This window comes from Peromyscus maniculatus, chromosome 17, assembly GCF_049852395.1.
Source record: "Peromyscus maniculatus bairdii isolate BWxNUB_F1_BW_parent chromosome 17, HU_Pman_BW_mat_3.1, whole genome shotgun sequence".
Lineage (NCBI taxonomy): Eukaryota > Metazoa > Chordata > Mammalia > Rodentia > Cricetidae > Peromyscus > Peromyscus maniculatus.
The window spans coordinates 24825250-24843268 of NC_134868.1; the positions used below are offsets into that span (position 1 = coordinate 24825250).

At 41.4% G+C, this 18019-nt stretch overlaps 1 protein-coding gene across 12 annotated transcripts in view; it reads left to right on the forward strand.

The window, feature by feature from the left end:
* Positions 1-18019, forward strand: part of Tenm3 (teneurin transmembrane protein 3) — a 1310468-nt gene that overhangs the window by 865410 nt on the left and 427039 nt on the right. For 8 of the 12 annotated variants that reach the window (XM_076553327.1, XM_076553324.1, XM_076553329.1 and 5 more), the window contains one exon: positions 9824-10102. The exons of the other annotated variants lie outside the window; for them this stretch is intronic. In XM_076553327.1, coding sequence (XP_076409442.1) covers positions 9824-10102 — 279 coding nt within the window. The remainder of the gene's footprint in view (positions 1-9823; positions 10103-18019) is intronic. 12 annotated transcript variants of the gene reach the window in all.

Here is an 18019-nt window from a genome sequence, read left to right on the forward strand (position 1 = left end):
GATGGCTCCGTGGGTAACAACGGCACTTGATGCCAAGTCTGAAGTTCTGAGTTTGATCCCTGGGACACACATGGTGGAGGAGAGAATGGACACCCACAAGCTGTCTTCTGACCTCGGCATGCTCACCCCATGCTTGCACTTTGACCTGCATACACGTGCATGCACACTCGCGTGGAGACGAATTTCTAAACAGCACAGATAAAATATCACCACACTCGTGTGCAGTCACACAAATAAATAAACAAAAGTAATAACAATAATATCTCTGTGTCTCTGCACCATTTTTACCCTGGCTTTGGGCATGGAGTAGAAAAAAAATTACTTTTCTTATTCTTCTTATTTATATTTTATTTGTATGTTTCTAGAGTATGAAAATATATTAAACCTTCAGACATGTTGGCAATTGTCAGAGGAATATTCAAGAGCCAAGAGGAAAATGCTTTTAATTTTAAAGACTGAAATTTAGTTTAGTCTTGGATGCCATTATATTGAATAATGGGAACTGATCCTAGACTTCAAAAGAAATATGAGCATATGGTCTTACCATTTAGCACTTAATGCTGCAATGAATTTCCAGTTAGACCCCAAACTTCTCACTTCTCCAGTCTTCTCCCTCACCTCTGTCATCATACAAAAATGAAAGGAATCTCAGACCCTGTCTTGTGTTTTCTGTTGTACCGGGACTGAGGAAATTCAGCTTTTTGTGTGTCTCGAAAATTGGGTTTTATAAAAAGAGACAAAAACCCGAGGCATTAATCAGATCTACTGGGCTAATTACTGCAACTCCAAAGTTTATTACTTTTAAATATTAACTGCTTAAAATGATTCATTTGGAGATCAAATGATTAATCCCCCTCCGTCGCTATAAATGTCAGCGGTGGGATTAAAGGATTTAGATGGTCATGTTTACTCAACCTGAAATTTCTCTACTAAAGACACAAGTTAAGTAGCCCCAGTTTATCACCGTTTCATGTTAGTGGCTTCCCTCTTCCATCCCTCTTTTAGCTCCCCTACCTAACTGATTGTTAACTCATTTTGGCTAAGTAGGCGAGCTCTTCTTTCAGGCTTGGCGGTCAAGCAGCTTTGTAGATTACCTACCAGAAGGTGTGAGGAGATAGATGTAGCTTAGAGGCCTCCTCGGGACGCAGTGGGACTAATCCTTTCCCCTGCCTTGGCCTTTATGGGTCTGATGTCTTGAGCCCAGGGCTTACTGCTAAACTTGTATCTGGTTCCTTGCCACGTTGCCAATTTTGGATACACATTGTGAAGCACCGTGGTGCTGTTTCAGTCGCAATTATTAAACACCTGCTGCTTCGTGCCAAACCATATGCATATTGAGACCAGCACCTCCCACAGTCTGCCTATCAGATACCAGCAGATATGTGGCAGGGGTATTATCATCTCCGGGGCTTGGGCTGTTTGTTCTAAAGGCATAATGAGTAAGTAAAAAGAAAATTCATTTTCAGAGTACCTCTTTGATAAGAAGAAATATTTTAGCATTACTCTAATTGCAGATGGTTGTGAAAATCAGTTTTGTTTTTTTTTTTTTTTTTTTTGTGGTTTGAGTGTATAAATCCTTCGTGAGGATTAAACTTGTTCTTTCTTTACAAGTCAGTGGATTCACAACCTAGGCTTTCTCGTTTTCTCCACCAAACCTTCATTCAGTATCCATACAAGTCCCCTCCCCTGGAAGCCTGACAAATCCAATCCTGAAAAGCGGGGAGGGGTATTCATAATATTCACTCTACCCCCACTTTTTCTGCTTGAAGACATAACCGGGGTTTTCATCAAATCCACCTTGGTGAGCACCTCAAATTTCGGTGGACCGAGGGACTCCCCCTCCCCATGGCTGCATCCCAGATGATTGTGGAGGGGACATCTTACAGGGGCTTGCCTCCACTAGACTGTGGTTGTAGTATTAAGTGTGGAGCACAAAGCTCATTGTCACCATTCTCTGGAAACACAAGATTATTGCTGCAAAACAGAAAATTGTGCTGTTTTTCCTCACCTGTAGTATATTGGTGGAAGTATTAAGGCCACTCCACATAGTTGAAAGGGAGGTTTATTTTGTGGGGTAACTCACAAGTGAAGGGATAGGCTACAGGGTCTGGGAAAGGTGTAGTGCAGTCCAGCGGTGTTCTCTGGAGAACTCTGCTTGGTCTACCTCCAGCGTCCAGGATCCAGGAACCAAGAGAGCTGGCACATCTGGATCTTGGGTCTTAAGGGCTCATCTCTCGGCCCCGCCTCATAGGCATGGCAGTTACCGGAAGCCTCAATGGGGGTAGTACTTCCAGGTCAAAGCTGGAACAGCTACCCTCTACAGTAGTGACATAGAAAATACTCCTCCATCAACATGACACAGGTGGATGGTTAATGTCCAATGCAACTTGCCTGCCTTGGAAATCACATAGGATATTGGTGAAGTACACCTGTGGCCTCTCTTTGAGGACATTTCCAGAGGAGATTACCTGAGAGAGGAAGGCATGCCTTGGGTGGGCAGCACCATTCCCTAGGCTGATGGTCCAGTGGAATAAAGCTGGAAAAAGAAGAAAGTGAGTTGATTATCGACATCCTCCTTTGGTCTGCTTCCTAGTCCTACCTGGCATTAACTGCTCTCTTCACTCATGAGATGCTGATTGCTCTGAAACCCTGAGCTAAAGTAAATTAATAAAGTCAGCTTTCTTCCTTAAGTTGCTTCTGTCAGGTACAGTTGTTGTGATGATAAATATTGACAAATAGGAGGTGGTTCTATGGTTAGGAGCATGCATTGTTCTTGTGAGGGACCTGAATTCAGTTCCCTGCACCCTTATTGGAAGGCTCCCACCAACTTCTAATCTCAGCTTCTAGGGATCCCAACACCTGCTTCTTGTCTCTGTGGACACTATAGTCACCTGCACACACGCGCGCGCGCGCACACACACACACACACACACACACACACATACACACACCCTACACACACTGAAAATAAAAATAAAATCCTAAATAAATAAAAGCTTGATACCAGAGAGTGGTCGATTATTTTATTTTTGTCATATTTATACTGATCGATCTACCCATTTCCATGTTTGAATTACAGTTGTTGCTTGGGAACAAATGGCTCTTTATTCTCTTTTAAGATGATCCATGGGCTGGAGAGATGGCTCAGAAGTTAAGAGCACTGGCTGCTCTTCCAAAGGTCCTGAGTTCAATTCCCAGCAACCACATGGTGGCTCAAAACCATCTATAATGAGATCTGGTGCCCTCTTCTGGCCTGCAAGGACACATGCAGACAGAACACTGTAAATAAATAAATCTTAAAAAAAAAAAAAAAAAAAAAAAAAAAAAAAAAAGATGATCCATGTGTGAAGAAGGAAAACACACACAACTTCATTTCTTCAAAGTAGGAAGGATTGGAAACACAGCTTTTTCTAGAGAAGGTGGTTTTTGAATCTGAACTATTAAAATGCACATCAACAAAATCCATTTTTAAAATGTTTTAGTTTTTTCCTTTATTTTTAGTTATTGAGGTAGTAATCGTGAGGAAAAAAAACAACCTTCAAACCTATTCTGTCTCATCGTTTTCTTTGCATCCAATCCATTCTAAATGGACCGTCATAAGTTATTTATACTTCCTCCTCTTTATTCAGGCTGAGAACGCAGGCACATTTATATCTGTTTCTTCTCTATTCCTTAGTTTCCCGAAGGGTGATCATACCACATACGCTATTGCGTAACTGGAGCTTTTCAACTTAAAAAATATATATGTGTGTGTGTGTGGCTTTCCTCAGGAACTGAAGATGTAAGTCCATATTCCTGCTTTAAGTTAGCCATGCAATGTTCCGTAGCAAATATATGAGTCTCACTCAGGCAGTCATTCTCTGGTAAACATTTGCGTTATTTAAATTTTTGCATGGATGCTGTAGCAAATGTTTCTTGTCCGTGTACATTTAGGATGAAGTTACTTTGTATAGCATGTAGTTATTAGGCTATATTATCTGACTGAAGAGTGGTTGTTATTGCAATGGGAAGGCGTTTTCTAAGAAATAAAATGGCACATTAGGAGACAAAGGAATATAGGATGAGGTCTGAATAGAGTCTCCTAGTAAGCCCATGGAACGAACAGCTTTCAACAAAGAACAGTGATTCTCGTTTTCCCCTTGAAGTCGATACCAATGACCTATATTCCAAAGACTCCCTGCAAATTTTAACACTCCTTACAGTGTGATATCCTAGAGAAGGCACTGATAGTAACGAGTGGCGGCGAGAACATGAACTTGGGGCCCTCATACACTGATGATGGGGAGAACGCAGTGCATCAGCTGTGGCGAGCATCTGGCAGGGCTTGAGAATGCCAAGCATCTCCCTGTGCTGGGGCTCGGCGACTCCTCTCCTAATGTAACTCCAGGAGAGATGAAGACATGCATGCACCAAACCTTGTGTGCACGTATTCCTAAGGGTGTTTTCATAGTGGCCCCGAATAGAAACAACTCAAATGTCCACCGTCTAATAAATGGCTATATGAAAGACGACATATCCCCACGCTGCAATGCTCAGATATGAAAAGGCATGTATTGTCTGATATGGACTAAAATATCTTTCTCTTTGTTTTAATTTTTTTCATATTTTGCATTTATTTATTTATTTATTTTGGTTTTTCTAGACAGGGTTTCTCTGTGTAGCTTTATATTTTGCATTTATTTATTTGTGTGTGTGTGTGTGTATGTGGGTGGGTGGGTGGGTGGGTGGGTGGATGGGTACACATGTACTAAGGTGTGAATGTGGAGGTCAAAAGACAGCTTTCAGGGATTGGTTCTCTCCTCTACCCGTTGGGGTGAACAGATGGAACTCAGGTCAAGCTTGGGACAAATACCCTTATAATTCCTGAGCCATCTCACGCCCACGTTTGCCTTGGAAAAAATACAGTGCTCAGTGAAGCGAGCCGGGCACAGGAGAGCACACATTGTAGGGTCTTCTCCGAAATGTCTTACATCGGCATCAGTACGGATGGGAGTGGATGAGTGGTTGCCAAGGAAGAGGAGAGGGAAGGGTGCTGGCAGAAGAGATGAGAGGGCTGATAATGAGGGGGTCTTTCATGGGGATAGGAAAAGCATTCACAAATTGATTTGTTCATAGTTACAGAAGTCTGTGAGTCTCCTAAAATACATTGAGTGGTGCGCAGTGCACCCATTGGGAATGGCACCTCCCCAGAGCTGCTCATTACGTGTCACTCAATTGCCTGACTGCTTATCTGGGATGCATGAAGCCCTGAGTTTAGTCCTCATCACCACGCCAAACTCAGTGGTGTTGCACACCTGTAATGCCAGCCTTTGGGAAGAGTGGGGGCAGGAGGATGGGAGTTCAAGGTCACCCTCGTTATGAAACTGTGGTGAGTCCCGGGCTAACCTAGGCTATTGAGACCGTGTTTTAAAACACACACACACACACACACACACACACACACACACACACACAGCAAAATAAACACACAAATAAAAACATCTGACGGCCACAGAGAGAGAGAGAGAGAGAGAGAGAGAGAGAGAGAGAATCACCCGCGCCCCTTTTCTCTTCCATATTATTTTCAAGTGTCATTCTTAGCAAAGTCCCTCCCTGCTTTGACTAGGTTCTAGGTACTTCGAGAGGTAGGAAGTCAGGCTGTGTGGCTAACCCTGTTTCCTGATCTCCCTCGTTCATTTAAGGCATAAATGCTATGCTGCCATGTTCGTTCTTAGCCCATCCTGTCTACTTTGTCCCAATTCCTTTTTATTTTTTTCAGTATAAACTTATTTTAAAGTGATGCAACCTGCCTTGGCTATATTTATTCAATTTTTTTTTCCTGTAGAGATTTTTCAGTTTATGAGTATCATAAAACAGAATTGGCTAATCTAATCCAAGCGAACTTTGCATTTGAATCACACTGCATTCCGCCCTCAGGTGTACTTTGTTCTTGCTACAATTTATTGTTTTGGTCCTGTTTCAAGTTATAATGGGAAGGTCTGCTGTTGGCCCTGCTGACCAAGGTTACCAAAATTCAAAGCACAGCAGATAAAAATAAATACTTTTTTTTTTGCCAATTTTAGACAAACAGTTAATATAGAGACTGTGAAAGGCAAAAGGATCAGTTAAATTAATGCTGTTAGAACTACTGCAAAGAACATAAGGCTAATAAGTCTTTGTCTCACGAAGCCGAGGTTTATTCTCCACATCTCACAAGTGTTTCTCCTTCACAGAATTGTCTTTGGTGGCTTCTTATACACCAACTCCTCTATATTGCCCCTAGTTCTTCCCTTAGACAAAGCCAGCTCAACCCGACTGTCCCAGCTCTTTCGTCTCTGGCAGCTCCCCCTTTTCCCAGGCAGGAACATTTCTTCTCTCCTCTATGTTTGCCAAAACTGTCTGTGTGGGTTTTTTCTTTTTTGTTTTTTTTTTTTTTTTTTTTTTTTTTAGAATAGCCTATCTTACAAACATCACTAGGTCATGGGAAATAATTTGATAGACGAATTACTCCGGCTTAATGATTAATTGTCCCCAAGGGTGATCACCTTCAAGCAGAAGATCCTAAACAGTCAGGACTGCCTAGCCCAAGAGAAGACTGAATAGTGGAAGTGTGGGAGCAGTTCTTCAGGGAGACATCTTGCAGTGATGGCAGACTACTGACCTAAGCGCCAGCTTTGTTGGTGATGCCACTGTTTGCAGACGGTTTGAAAAGGAATCTTTAAACTATAGGTCCCTCTATGATTACTATGTTTACCGATATATTTTAAGGGATTTTTTTCACATTTACATAAACCATCTCCCCCACACACACACACATACACACTCCTTTTTAGGGCTAGGTTTCTATCTTGCACCTCATACATGTTGAGCAAGAGCTGCATCACTGAGCACATCGCCAGCCCAGAAGCATCATCCCCTAGGTCAAGTCCTGCACACTCTGACAGCTGTAAAACATGGTAGGAAAGAGACCTTAGCAGAACTCGTGGGTGGCTTTAACCTAGATCTATCTGAAGTCAAGTTCAGTGTCCTTCTGTAAACAAAAATAAACTTTTCCAGTCAGTGGAAGAAACTCCAGCCGAGGTTCCCCCCATCCTGTTTGCTTTATAGTTTAAATTTTAGAACTCGCCCTAAAGAGATTTGAGTTCTTGTGACTTACTGACTGCAAAGGGTCAGAGAATTCTGGAGTTTGGGTTGTGTGTATTTTTTTTTCACGAGGATTCGACATGTGGGATGTTTAGCTGCCTGGCGAGCTATGTTTATACCTGGAGAGCAATTAAGGGCTGTAGCTTTCTGTTTTCTCTCTGTGTAGATTTTATATCTGGACGCCAGTAGGGCGAAAAGTTGTTACCTTGGGAAAATGTTCCAAGTTATAGCTCAGGAAGCGGAGAATTCTTGTTTGGGTTGTTGTTGTTGTTTTTATTCTGGAACATAGACATTTCGCAGGATAAGAGAGAGTTTCAGAGGATATACTAGTGTATTTTTTCCCTGACTCTAAGTATTTCCCTTCTCTTGTATTCCAATCTGAAAAATCTGTATATTTGATGGGAACACAAGTGTTTTTCAGCCCTTGCTCCACTTTAAAAGTGACCAGTAGCTGGGCGGTGGTGGCGCACGCCTTTAATCCCAGCACTCGGGAGGCAGAGCCAGGCGGATCTCTGTGAGTTTGAGGCCAGCCTGGGCTACCAAGTGAGTCCCAGGAAAGGCGCAAAACTACACAGAGAAACCCTGTCTCGAAAAATCAAAAATCAAAAATCAAAAAAAAAAAAAAAAGAGACCAGTAAATCGCAATGAGAAAATTCTTCTGTAGCAATCCATTTCCTCTCCGCATGGTATCGGCCTTGCTTTTACCAACTTCCATAGGTAAAACCATGGGAATTCGTTACAAACACAGAGGACACCAAATTACCCCTCGAGTTTGCCTTCCTTCACCCTGGTTGCGAGGAGCGACTTTCCTTCCTTTCTCCTCCTCTTTTCTTGGCAGTTTTTCCCCCCTTATATACTGACTTGATTCCAGTGCTTATTCACATCTCTCTGATAAGCACTGTTTGATTTCTACGCTAATTGTAGCAGCGGTTTTCATTATTTATGACTGCCATTGTCAGAATCCATTTGGAAGTCTGACTGAGATAAAGCTGATTCCAACTTCTGATATGACCACAGCAATAAAACAATTAACCACACCAGTTTAAATGTGCGGGGCCTGGAGGGGGCTGACAGCTTTACAACCAAATATTTACTATATTGGGTCTTATGTTTGATTTACTTCCTAGAAGATTCAACATGCCATTTTATCACAAATAATTTATAATACCCTCTCTTAAAAATATAATGTAGGTTTCTCATAACAGCAAATTAACTTTAAAATATTCATGTAAATCCATAAGATGGAAGTGGGAAAATTAAGACCATGAGTCATATAAATACTTAATATTCATAAAAGATTTGGTAAAGAAGCTGTGTTTAAATCAGTCTTTTCCTACTGCTCATATTTATATATAGATATATTTGATTCTGGATGTGCCTACATTTAGGACCCTCTCATACAGGCAAGACGTAAAGCTGGGAGAGTCTTATGTAGACATTCTACAATCAAACAGGTTTCGAATTCTCCTCATCCACAGTGTCATAAAATACTGAAAATTTCAAAAACAAATACAAGCTGGGAAGAGTCATTAATACTCACGGTCTTTCTGAAGTGTCACCTCATTTAAACACTTTTGCTTTAAGTGATTGCAGTGCCATGGGTTTTATTATGCTCAATTTATTAGTAAAGGCTTGCGGAGTTCACAGCCATTTATTTCCGGGGAACCTGATTGTATCATTAATTTTTAAAAACATATCACTCCCACTTTCTTTTTCGAGTGTGCTGTACTTGAAAACCTTGGTTCACTTTGGTCAGTACAGATGTTTCCAGGTGGTTCTTAAGGCAAAACATCTAGGAAAATAGATATGCAACGCATGGTGCTAATTTTCAAGGTATTACACCATTGAGTGTCCAGGTACACACACACACACATACCCCCATACCTACACATCCATGTACACACATAAAAATGTACACACACATCTACACACACACATGCACACATACATATGTATGCACACACTGTACACACATGCACGCATGCATGCGCGCGCACACACACACACACCTGCACACCCACACAGACACACACACACACACACACACACACACACACACACACATACACACACACACACACACGTTTATATTGCTCTCTGAGTTAAGGTGGGAAGATACAATTTAAATGACCAAGCTCCTGCTGCTATTGAAGCAGTAACTTACCCTGAGGTAAACTTTTGTTCACCCAAAGAAGTAGCATGTAAGTGGGGAAAAAGAAAAATCCCATGTTAGGACCCAAACCAGGGTAGATGAGGGTTTCTATTGCTTCACAATCTGCTAAGCCAAATTCCACCATCAGAAACCAGTCCTTCCCTCTGTTCATGGTTGTGTTCATGGTCGAGTCATGAATCCATCTCTGGAGGTGCTTGTGGGTTGAAGTTGACAGAAGGGATCTGAACTGAAGCCCGCCACTAGCCCACTGAACCTCCACGCTCTCTTCCCGTAATTGCATCCACTTGACCATATGCCGTGCAAAGCCAGTGCAGACTCCTGGGGCTGATAGCGGGAAAGCCTGGACCATGGAGTGTCTCTCTTTCCGGGAGGTTTTCTTTTTTGAAAGAAAAATAATAATAATAATAATAATAATAATAATAATAATTAATAATTAATAATAATAAATATAATAATAAAGAAAGAAAAAGAAATTAAAACACAGGACTCTATACTCACTAGCTGTTATCTCTCTTTCCCCCTAATTAGGACAGAATTTTACCCTAAGGCAGTTAGGAGTGTGTGAGTCCGCAGCTCGAAGAGGAGTGGCGTTCTGTGCGGAAATGGGGCTCCCTCACAGAGGTTACTCCATCAGTGCAGGGTCAGATGCTGATGCGGAGAACGAAGCAGTGATGTCCCCAGAGCATGCCATGAGACTTTGGGGCAGGGGGGTCAAATCGGGCCGCAGTTCCTGCCTGTCCAGCCGGTCCAACTCAGCCCTCACCCTGACTGACACGGAGCACGAGAACAAGTCGGACAGTGAGAGCGGTAAGTGGCACTGTTTCCTTTCCTATGTCGGCCTTCAGTCCTTCTGTGTTCTGCTTGACCGCCACCCGTGTTTTCCTCCTCGCGTGCTTTCTCTCTTTTCTTTTCTTTTTATCTTGTTGTGCTAATGTGGTAGAGCCCAAGAAATACTTGTGAATCATGGGTAGGGACTTTTCCCCTGGTGGGTGGTGGGATCAATAGTTGATGCTAAATTATCAAATTCTGCAAACACTGTATGGTGCGTTAGATATAGTTTTTAAAAACAGCTTTGTGTACGGGGGTGGGAGGAAGAAAAGATGATGTCGGACTTATATTGGATCGTGTCACCTGTTAACTTCTGTGGGATAGGAAAACAGTGTTGATAAAGTTTACCCCGGAGCAGCTTGCCTTCAAAGATGTCTTTGTAGATTCCTCTTGAAGATATCTCAAAGACATTGCAGAATCTTAGAATGGGTGAGTGAGCACACAGAATAGTTTATTAACAGGGCTCAAGTGATTGAAGAACAAATTTGATCATGCTTTAAACTTACTAGCTTAGGAGAGCAATTGAAATCTTGGTAAAGAGTGGGAATGTGGCCTTTGATGTCTTTGGGAACTGGATTACTGTGCAATTAAGTCCACATACAAAAATTGGATTTAAGGATGTCTAAATAGCAGCTTTGCATGGTCTAAAAAAATGTCATTATACATCACTGATCCTTATGTCCCTACTGCCAGTGTGGGGTAATGGTATAAAAAATGCAATAATAAATTGAAAAGAAAACTTAATTTTTTAAGTCAGCACTGCTCCTAAGAAGAATTGGAAGATCGGCACTAACACAGAGGCAATAAAAAAGAAATCTGTTCCGCGGTTTTTAATATGAGGAGTGTACTTTTCCTTCAGTCTGTTATTAATGTGGTATCTATCCTATGCATCAAACGGCAAAGAGAAAATTAAACCAGAAGAATTGCAGGATGTTTGAAAAGAAAGATGATTGTTTATTAAGAATATTTCACCTTTATTATTTATTGAGCAACTTTGCCAGCTTGGTTATGTAACAGGAGAACAGATCTATGCTTCGTTTTCAGTTTCAGCTAAGATATAATGTGACTTGGTACTTCCTACTGCTGGTTAGGCATTTCCTTGCTATTCATGGGGTGGAGAAGTTGAATTTAAATCATTGGAAATGATTTATTTCGTGTAGAATCCTCCAATGCATTAAGCCAAAGTCAAGACAAATTAGCAACAGGCACTCAGTATCTTCATGTTGGAAGTATGAGTTCTCAGTGGAGTCCGGCTTTATTCCAACATCCTCCCCCCCCCATAGGAAACAAGGAAGATTCTTTTTCATGAGATGCATTTTACAATCATGCCACCAACATTTCCCTAGGCCAGTCCGTTCACCTCAGTCCAGTCTGTGTTTACATCAGTTTTCCTAGTGGGCTCAGATGTCACTAACCTTAAAGACTTACAATTTGGAATAAATATTGCTTCGTGCATCTCACATGCCACTCCTTGAACAATTACAAATGTATACTCAGATATCACATTTGGCCTAAATTTATTTTCATAATTACACAACAAAACATAACATAGAATGGAGCTGGAAGTTTTTCTGTGTCCCGGCCTGCCAGCGGTCGGGACAAATCTCTCCTTGCCATGAAACTCTGGACATTTGGCAGCATTTGGTGAGAGGAAACAGGTCACATAAGGGTAGAGGAGAAAATGTCAAAGGCAATATTTTTTCAGTTAAGCAATGGTGACTTAAACTTGTGTTTACTCTTTCCTCAAGATTTGGTTGTGATTATAAACAGCATTTTGGTGGTCTGAGAATTCTCACTTGAGGTCCCTTTGAGGAAGGAAATAAGAGGAAATGACTTGATGTTATCTTTGGGAAACCTGGCCAGTTCATGTGTTTCATATGTGTATCCATAAGAATATTTCAGATTCATTTATTTGTTCTAAAATTTCAATGATTACTCAGAAGGAGCGCAAAAAAAAAATGCTTTTTTTTCTCCTTGGCTACTTTAAGGTAAGAATTAAAATTTGTAATTATATACAGGTCATTTAAATATTTTTATTATTTTATTTCATGTGTATGGATGCTTTGCGTGCATGTCTGGGAGCCACATGTGTGCCTGGCACCTGTAGAGGACAGAAGAGGGCATCATTGAATTCCCTGGAGTTGCAGATAGTTGTGAGTCCCCATGTGGGTGCTGGGAATCAAACCTCCGTCCTCTGGGAGAGCAGCCAGTGTTTGCAGCCACAGAGCTACCTGTCCTGTCCTAGACAAGTCCTCTTAACACCTTTATAAATAATATCCTGAAAACTATATTTTTTTACTTGCATGACTACCTTTAGTCAAATATTTCTAACATAAAATTCCAAAAACAACTCGATTCTGCTCTCCTTGGCTGTTTTAATTTACCCTGACTTGGACAGACTATTGATCTCCCACTTACATTTCATTGATTTCTCAGTAATTCATTATCTAATTTTGTTCATTTTTATACTGGCTTTAGATATCAGGCAAAGTCATGTGTGTGTGTGTGTGTGTGTGTGTGTGTGTGTGTGTGTGTGTGTGTGTGTGTGTAATATTCTACAATATAAAGATGAGAACTTGGAACACTGCTGTAAAATAACTCATCAGAATGATACCACCTGAGGTATACCACCAAGACAGGGCTGTGTTTTCATTGAGTTTAAGGTGGGAGTTTCCACTGCCCATCTTCATCATTGGCAACACTGTGAATGAGGCTGTTTTCCCTAGGACAAGATGTTGGTACAGCTATGACAGCTGAGTGCCTGATGTTCTAGGATAACTTCAAAGAAAAGTTTAGTTACTAAAGGGGAGCAGATTTCATTAATTTGTTGACACAGAGGCCACCAGTTCACATTAAGAGTGATGACTGGAGAGATGGCTCAGTGGTTAAGAGCAGTGGCTGCTTCTTCCAGAGGATCCGGGTTCAATTCCCAGCACCCACATGACAGCTCACAACTGTCTGTAACTCTAATTCCAGAGGATCTGGCACCCTGACACAGACATGCATGGGGGAAAAGATCAGCGCACATAAACTAAATAAATAATTTAAAAATAAAAAGAAGTGCTAGAGCCGCTTCGACGCTGATGTGACTTTGATGGCTGGGTCATCCTGTGAGAATCAAGGATCATAGGACCCTGCCACACACCTCACTGTTGGAAGAGATCTCAGAGATTCAAAACAAGTGAAAGTGTTTCTATTTTATTTTCCTAAACTAACTTTTCATCAGCCATGGGAATTCACAGTTCCAGAAAGTTTGGAGGAGAGAAAAAAATTTTTTTCAGTGTATGGAGCTTCAATGGAATTCCAAATTTGGGATATGGGAGAAGTCCTCTCTTGACATAACTGGTCTCTGGGTTTGCAATCCTTGTTAGAGGTCAACTGCCTTGCAAACTGGCACACACTGGATGGTGGTGATTCAGGACCCCCCTATTACCAGCCACTCCAGCAAAAGAAGCCCTTGAAGGTTAGAAAATAAATGTGATGGGCGCCCAAATCAAAGGTAAAATTACCCATGGTTTTGGATCATTTTGGGCTTCTTTAGCCCCTCTGATGTGTGGTTGAAAGACCCCAACCTAATTCCCACTAATCTGATCTTGATTCTGAATATCTATCTAAATGTCAGGAACAGAGAACTTTATGCCTTAGAACTGTTCCCATGGACATCATTTCCCAGCATTAAGCAGTAGACCCGGCACTTAGTCTTAGTTGGCCAGCAGTGTGGTTTGGCGGAAGCTGCCCGAGTGAAGACCTCAGCTGTCAGGGTTCAGATCTTCTTCACGTCTGCACCCCACCCCCACCCTTGACCACTGTCATCTGTGTCACTCATAGGCCAGTGCTTTGTACCCTGCCTACTACTGGATCAACTCCAGTGGTTTCTTAGGGGTCCCTGATCTCACTTTTTCTTGTCCTGTTGATCTTTTGCTGTTCCTAGGAGGAGGGGGTGATCTTTGAAGGATGATCTTTGGTGTCAGGCAGCCTAGGGGGAGTTGACCCCACTTTCCACCTCATCTTGAATTCAAGGCCTAGAGAGCCTTCATGGAAGGTTTCTTTTTTTGGTCCCTGGGCCTCCTGTTCTGAGACCTGGGGCAATCGTTTAACCTTTTTTGTTATGGTATCACGCACAGTTCCCTGGGATAAGACAATATTGGGCTTCAATGGGTTTATATTGTGGTCAGAACAGGACTTGGCTATAAGTGAGTGTGTGCTGTTATTTTTATTTATAAAGATGGAAAATAATATCCTCGAATGAAGATGAGAATTAAATGGAATGAATGATATCAAGTGTCTGCCTGGCTTTGGTCCACACTAAATGCTCCGCCCTTTGATCCTGGCTTCCAATCCACCTCTTCCTTACTCTCCTCCCGTATACAGTGTGGAAGGGCCTGGTAAAAAGAGGAACAAGAGGACTCGTGGTCTCCTCTGATGATCTCCATAGTCTGTAATTTCTTGTCACCATTTACTCGGACTCTCTTATTTTCCTTCGAAACCCCACATCCTTTTCAATTTACTGTAATTAAATGAATGTGCATTGAATGGCACTGATAATTAGTCTGATGGCCATAGACTTCAAAGACTTCAGCCTGCTCCTTCCCCTCCTGGCCAAAGGAAATTTCAAAAGTAGTGTTTCCCTCCAAGGCATGTTACTTAGACAGCCAGTCAATTAAAAGCCCATTTAACTGATGCTCATCAGTTCACACAATAAAATAAATCATTCCCATAAGACTTTCTTTCTCACCTGGCGTCTTAGCAATGCACCCGTTGTAGGACCCTACCTAAGCCACACTAATTGTGTGTGATACTAAAGTATTAAGGGCTAATTGGACTCACAATGAAGGTATAACTGTAAGGCAGGATCTTTTTTTTTTTTATGTAGAAGACACTTGCTTTGCACAGCTTAAAAAAATACATTTTGAGGAACCAGTTTTACTTGTCCTTTGAAATGGGTATTTTGAAAGTTAACTTTCTGTGTAGAAAGAAAATCTAAAAGTTGAGTTACTGTGCTTCAAGATGAAAAATAGGTATGTCCCTTCAACCAATTTAATAAGCCATTATTATGATGCTGTTTATGTCCTCTCTCAATAGAGAGTCTGAGCTGCAATTTAAATTACCATTTTAAACCAAATAGGTTCTCTGGAAGCATGGGTCGAGCGATTTCTTCTCTTTCTGAACAGCTGTATCTAGGTAAGAGAGAGGAAAGAGAAGGGTCTATAAGCCATTACATTACCAATTAAATTTTACAAGCATTTGGGAGAAACTGCTGGTGGCATTGCAGCAGCCTGTGATGTCACAAGCCTGTGATGTCACCAGCCTGTGATGTCGCCAGCCTGTGATATCATCAGCCTGGGATGTCATCAGCCTGGGATGTCGCCAGCCTGTGATGTCACCAGCCTGGGATGTCGCCAACCTGTGATGTCGCCAGCCTATGATATCATCAGCCTGTGATGTCATCAGCATGTGATGTCACCAGCCTGGATGTCGCCAGCCTGGGATGTCACCAGCCTGAGATGTCGCCAGCCTGGGATGCTGTGAGTGACACAGACACTCCGCACACAGGGAAGAGTGTTTGGATTTTCTGAAGATAACACAAAGGCAGGTGCTGGTTGTTTTCACTAGACTGATCCCGTTGCTCCGTCTTTATCCACAAGCATCCCTTGGAAAGAAAATTGGTTGTGAGAATTAACATGAAATTCCCTTGCTGTATGAAATAAATGCTATTTTCCATGTTTTTAATTGTATGAGATTCTGTTGCACATACTGAGCTACAGCCTGAATGCAAATTCCACGAGGGGCTCTCTTCTGCAGTGGAGTGGTCAATTCTGGTGTGCACCCCACACTGCAAATTCTAGTTTGCATTTTATGTCGGTGCTCATGTATGTCACACGCAGCTAACAGAGTGTGCTGGGGTGCTCACTCAATCAAGCTCAGAGTCAGGGTGCTCCCATGTCAAATAGAGTCCAATTGTTTCCAGTGCGTGAAATAACTGAATTTCCTGCGTGGGTATACATTTATAATTTCAATTGCAACTTGCCAGGCTTTGGCTAAAAGCTATCATTTGCATTTAAGAACGAATGTTCGCATTTCATGGGTGGGTTTAAGTCACTCTTGAAAACGGAAGTAATGATTTCGGTAAAATTTAGAAATATGCCAGGCATGGAGGCACACACCTTTAATCCAAGTACTTAGGAGGCAGAGGCAGGCAGATCTCTAACAGAGAGAGAGAGAGAGAGAGAGAGAGAGAGAGAGAGAGAGAGAGAGAGAGAGAGAGAACTGGAATTGTAAAGATATTCTTTTTGCTCTCACTTAAATATTTGCATACACTTATATATTCCCATCCTATAGAGATTTTCAGGAAATTGTTTGGTGACTCATTATATGGAGCTTGCCATTTCTATTAAACTCATTTTATATTCTACATGGTTTTGTTAAAAGAAAATTATACAGGAGATAAGCTCCTTGTCTTTAAATGTGGAACCTTCTTACAGTGGCAGAGCTAAAAATCAAAGCAGAGCATACTAAGCACGTACTAAAACTGATGATGTATGCTATTTTGATTTTTGAATGTGTTTTTGATATCCTTGAGAAATCCCAGTGGTAGCAGTGAAATTGTTTTAATTAATGAATTCAGTGGCAGTGAATGCTGAATCAGGTTTATGGGTATAATTATCACTGAAATAGAAAAAATAAATGTTAGCGTCATAGAACCTCGGTTTATTTGCCATTTTGAGTGTAGTCAAGTGTTTGAAGAGCAACTAACTACTTTTTTGTGTGCTATTTAAAGAATAATCTTCTCAAGGCAAGGCATAGTAATTTCATTTATTAATATCACAAACATGCAATATCCTATGTGAAAATCTTGTATGTTATTTGGCGAAGAATCTGGATGAGCTAGTTTTACTATATTGTGATTTTCTTAAATGCATTGGTTGACTTGTGATGGTTTTCCTGTAATGAGTAGTCTGTACATAAAATAAATGCAATAAGCATTTGAATGCATATTGAAATAGATGCAAATGCATATACACTCGAGAAAGGAGCAATTAAGAATGTCTGATGACTATTACCTTGACTTTAAATATTATTATTTTGAGTCACACAGAAACTGCAAATTGAATTAAGTCTAGATGTGACTTATTGATTCTATTTCTTATTTAGCAACTACATCTTCATTCAATGAATAATAAATGCTGACTGTTGTACCAAGTGTTGGAAAAGCAAAAGTGAGTAAGATGTAGTTCTTGACCTCTAGAAGCTCCCAGCCTCGTTAGACAAATAGGCATGTAGACATGTAATTGGATTTTAATATGGTAAGTGTTGGGACAACAGACTATGCGAAGCAAATGTCAGCACAAAAATAGATGGTTACCAGGAAGGCTAGGAGCAGGAGAGGAGAGACCATTTCATAAAGAAAGGGGCAAGTGGCATCAGAACATAGACTTAGAAACCAAGACAGACAAAACGGTGAAGGAAAATGTGTGCTGGCTCATGTTACATACATTTGACACCAGCAAGAAGAGGGAACCCCAACTGGAAAAAAAAATGCCCCCAACAGGTTGGCCTGTGGGCTAGCCTGTGGTACTTTTGTTTGCCTGGTAATGGATGTGGGAGGGCCCAGCTCACTGTGGTTTGTGCCACCCCTGCATGGTGATAACTGGGTGCTATAAGAAAGCAGGCTGAGCAAGCCATGAGGAGCAAACCAGTAAGCAGCATGCCTCCATGGCTTTTGCATCAGCCCCCACTTTCAGATTCCTGGCTTGTGTGAGTCCCTGCCCTGACTTCCTTCCACGATAGACTGTGATGGAGAACTGTAGGTTGAAATCAGCCCATTCCTCCTCAAGTTACTTTTGGTCATGTTACTTTTTTGCAGCAATAGAAAACACGATTAAGACAACATGTGGA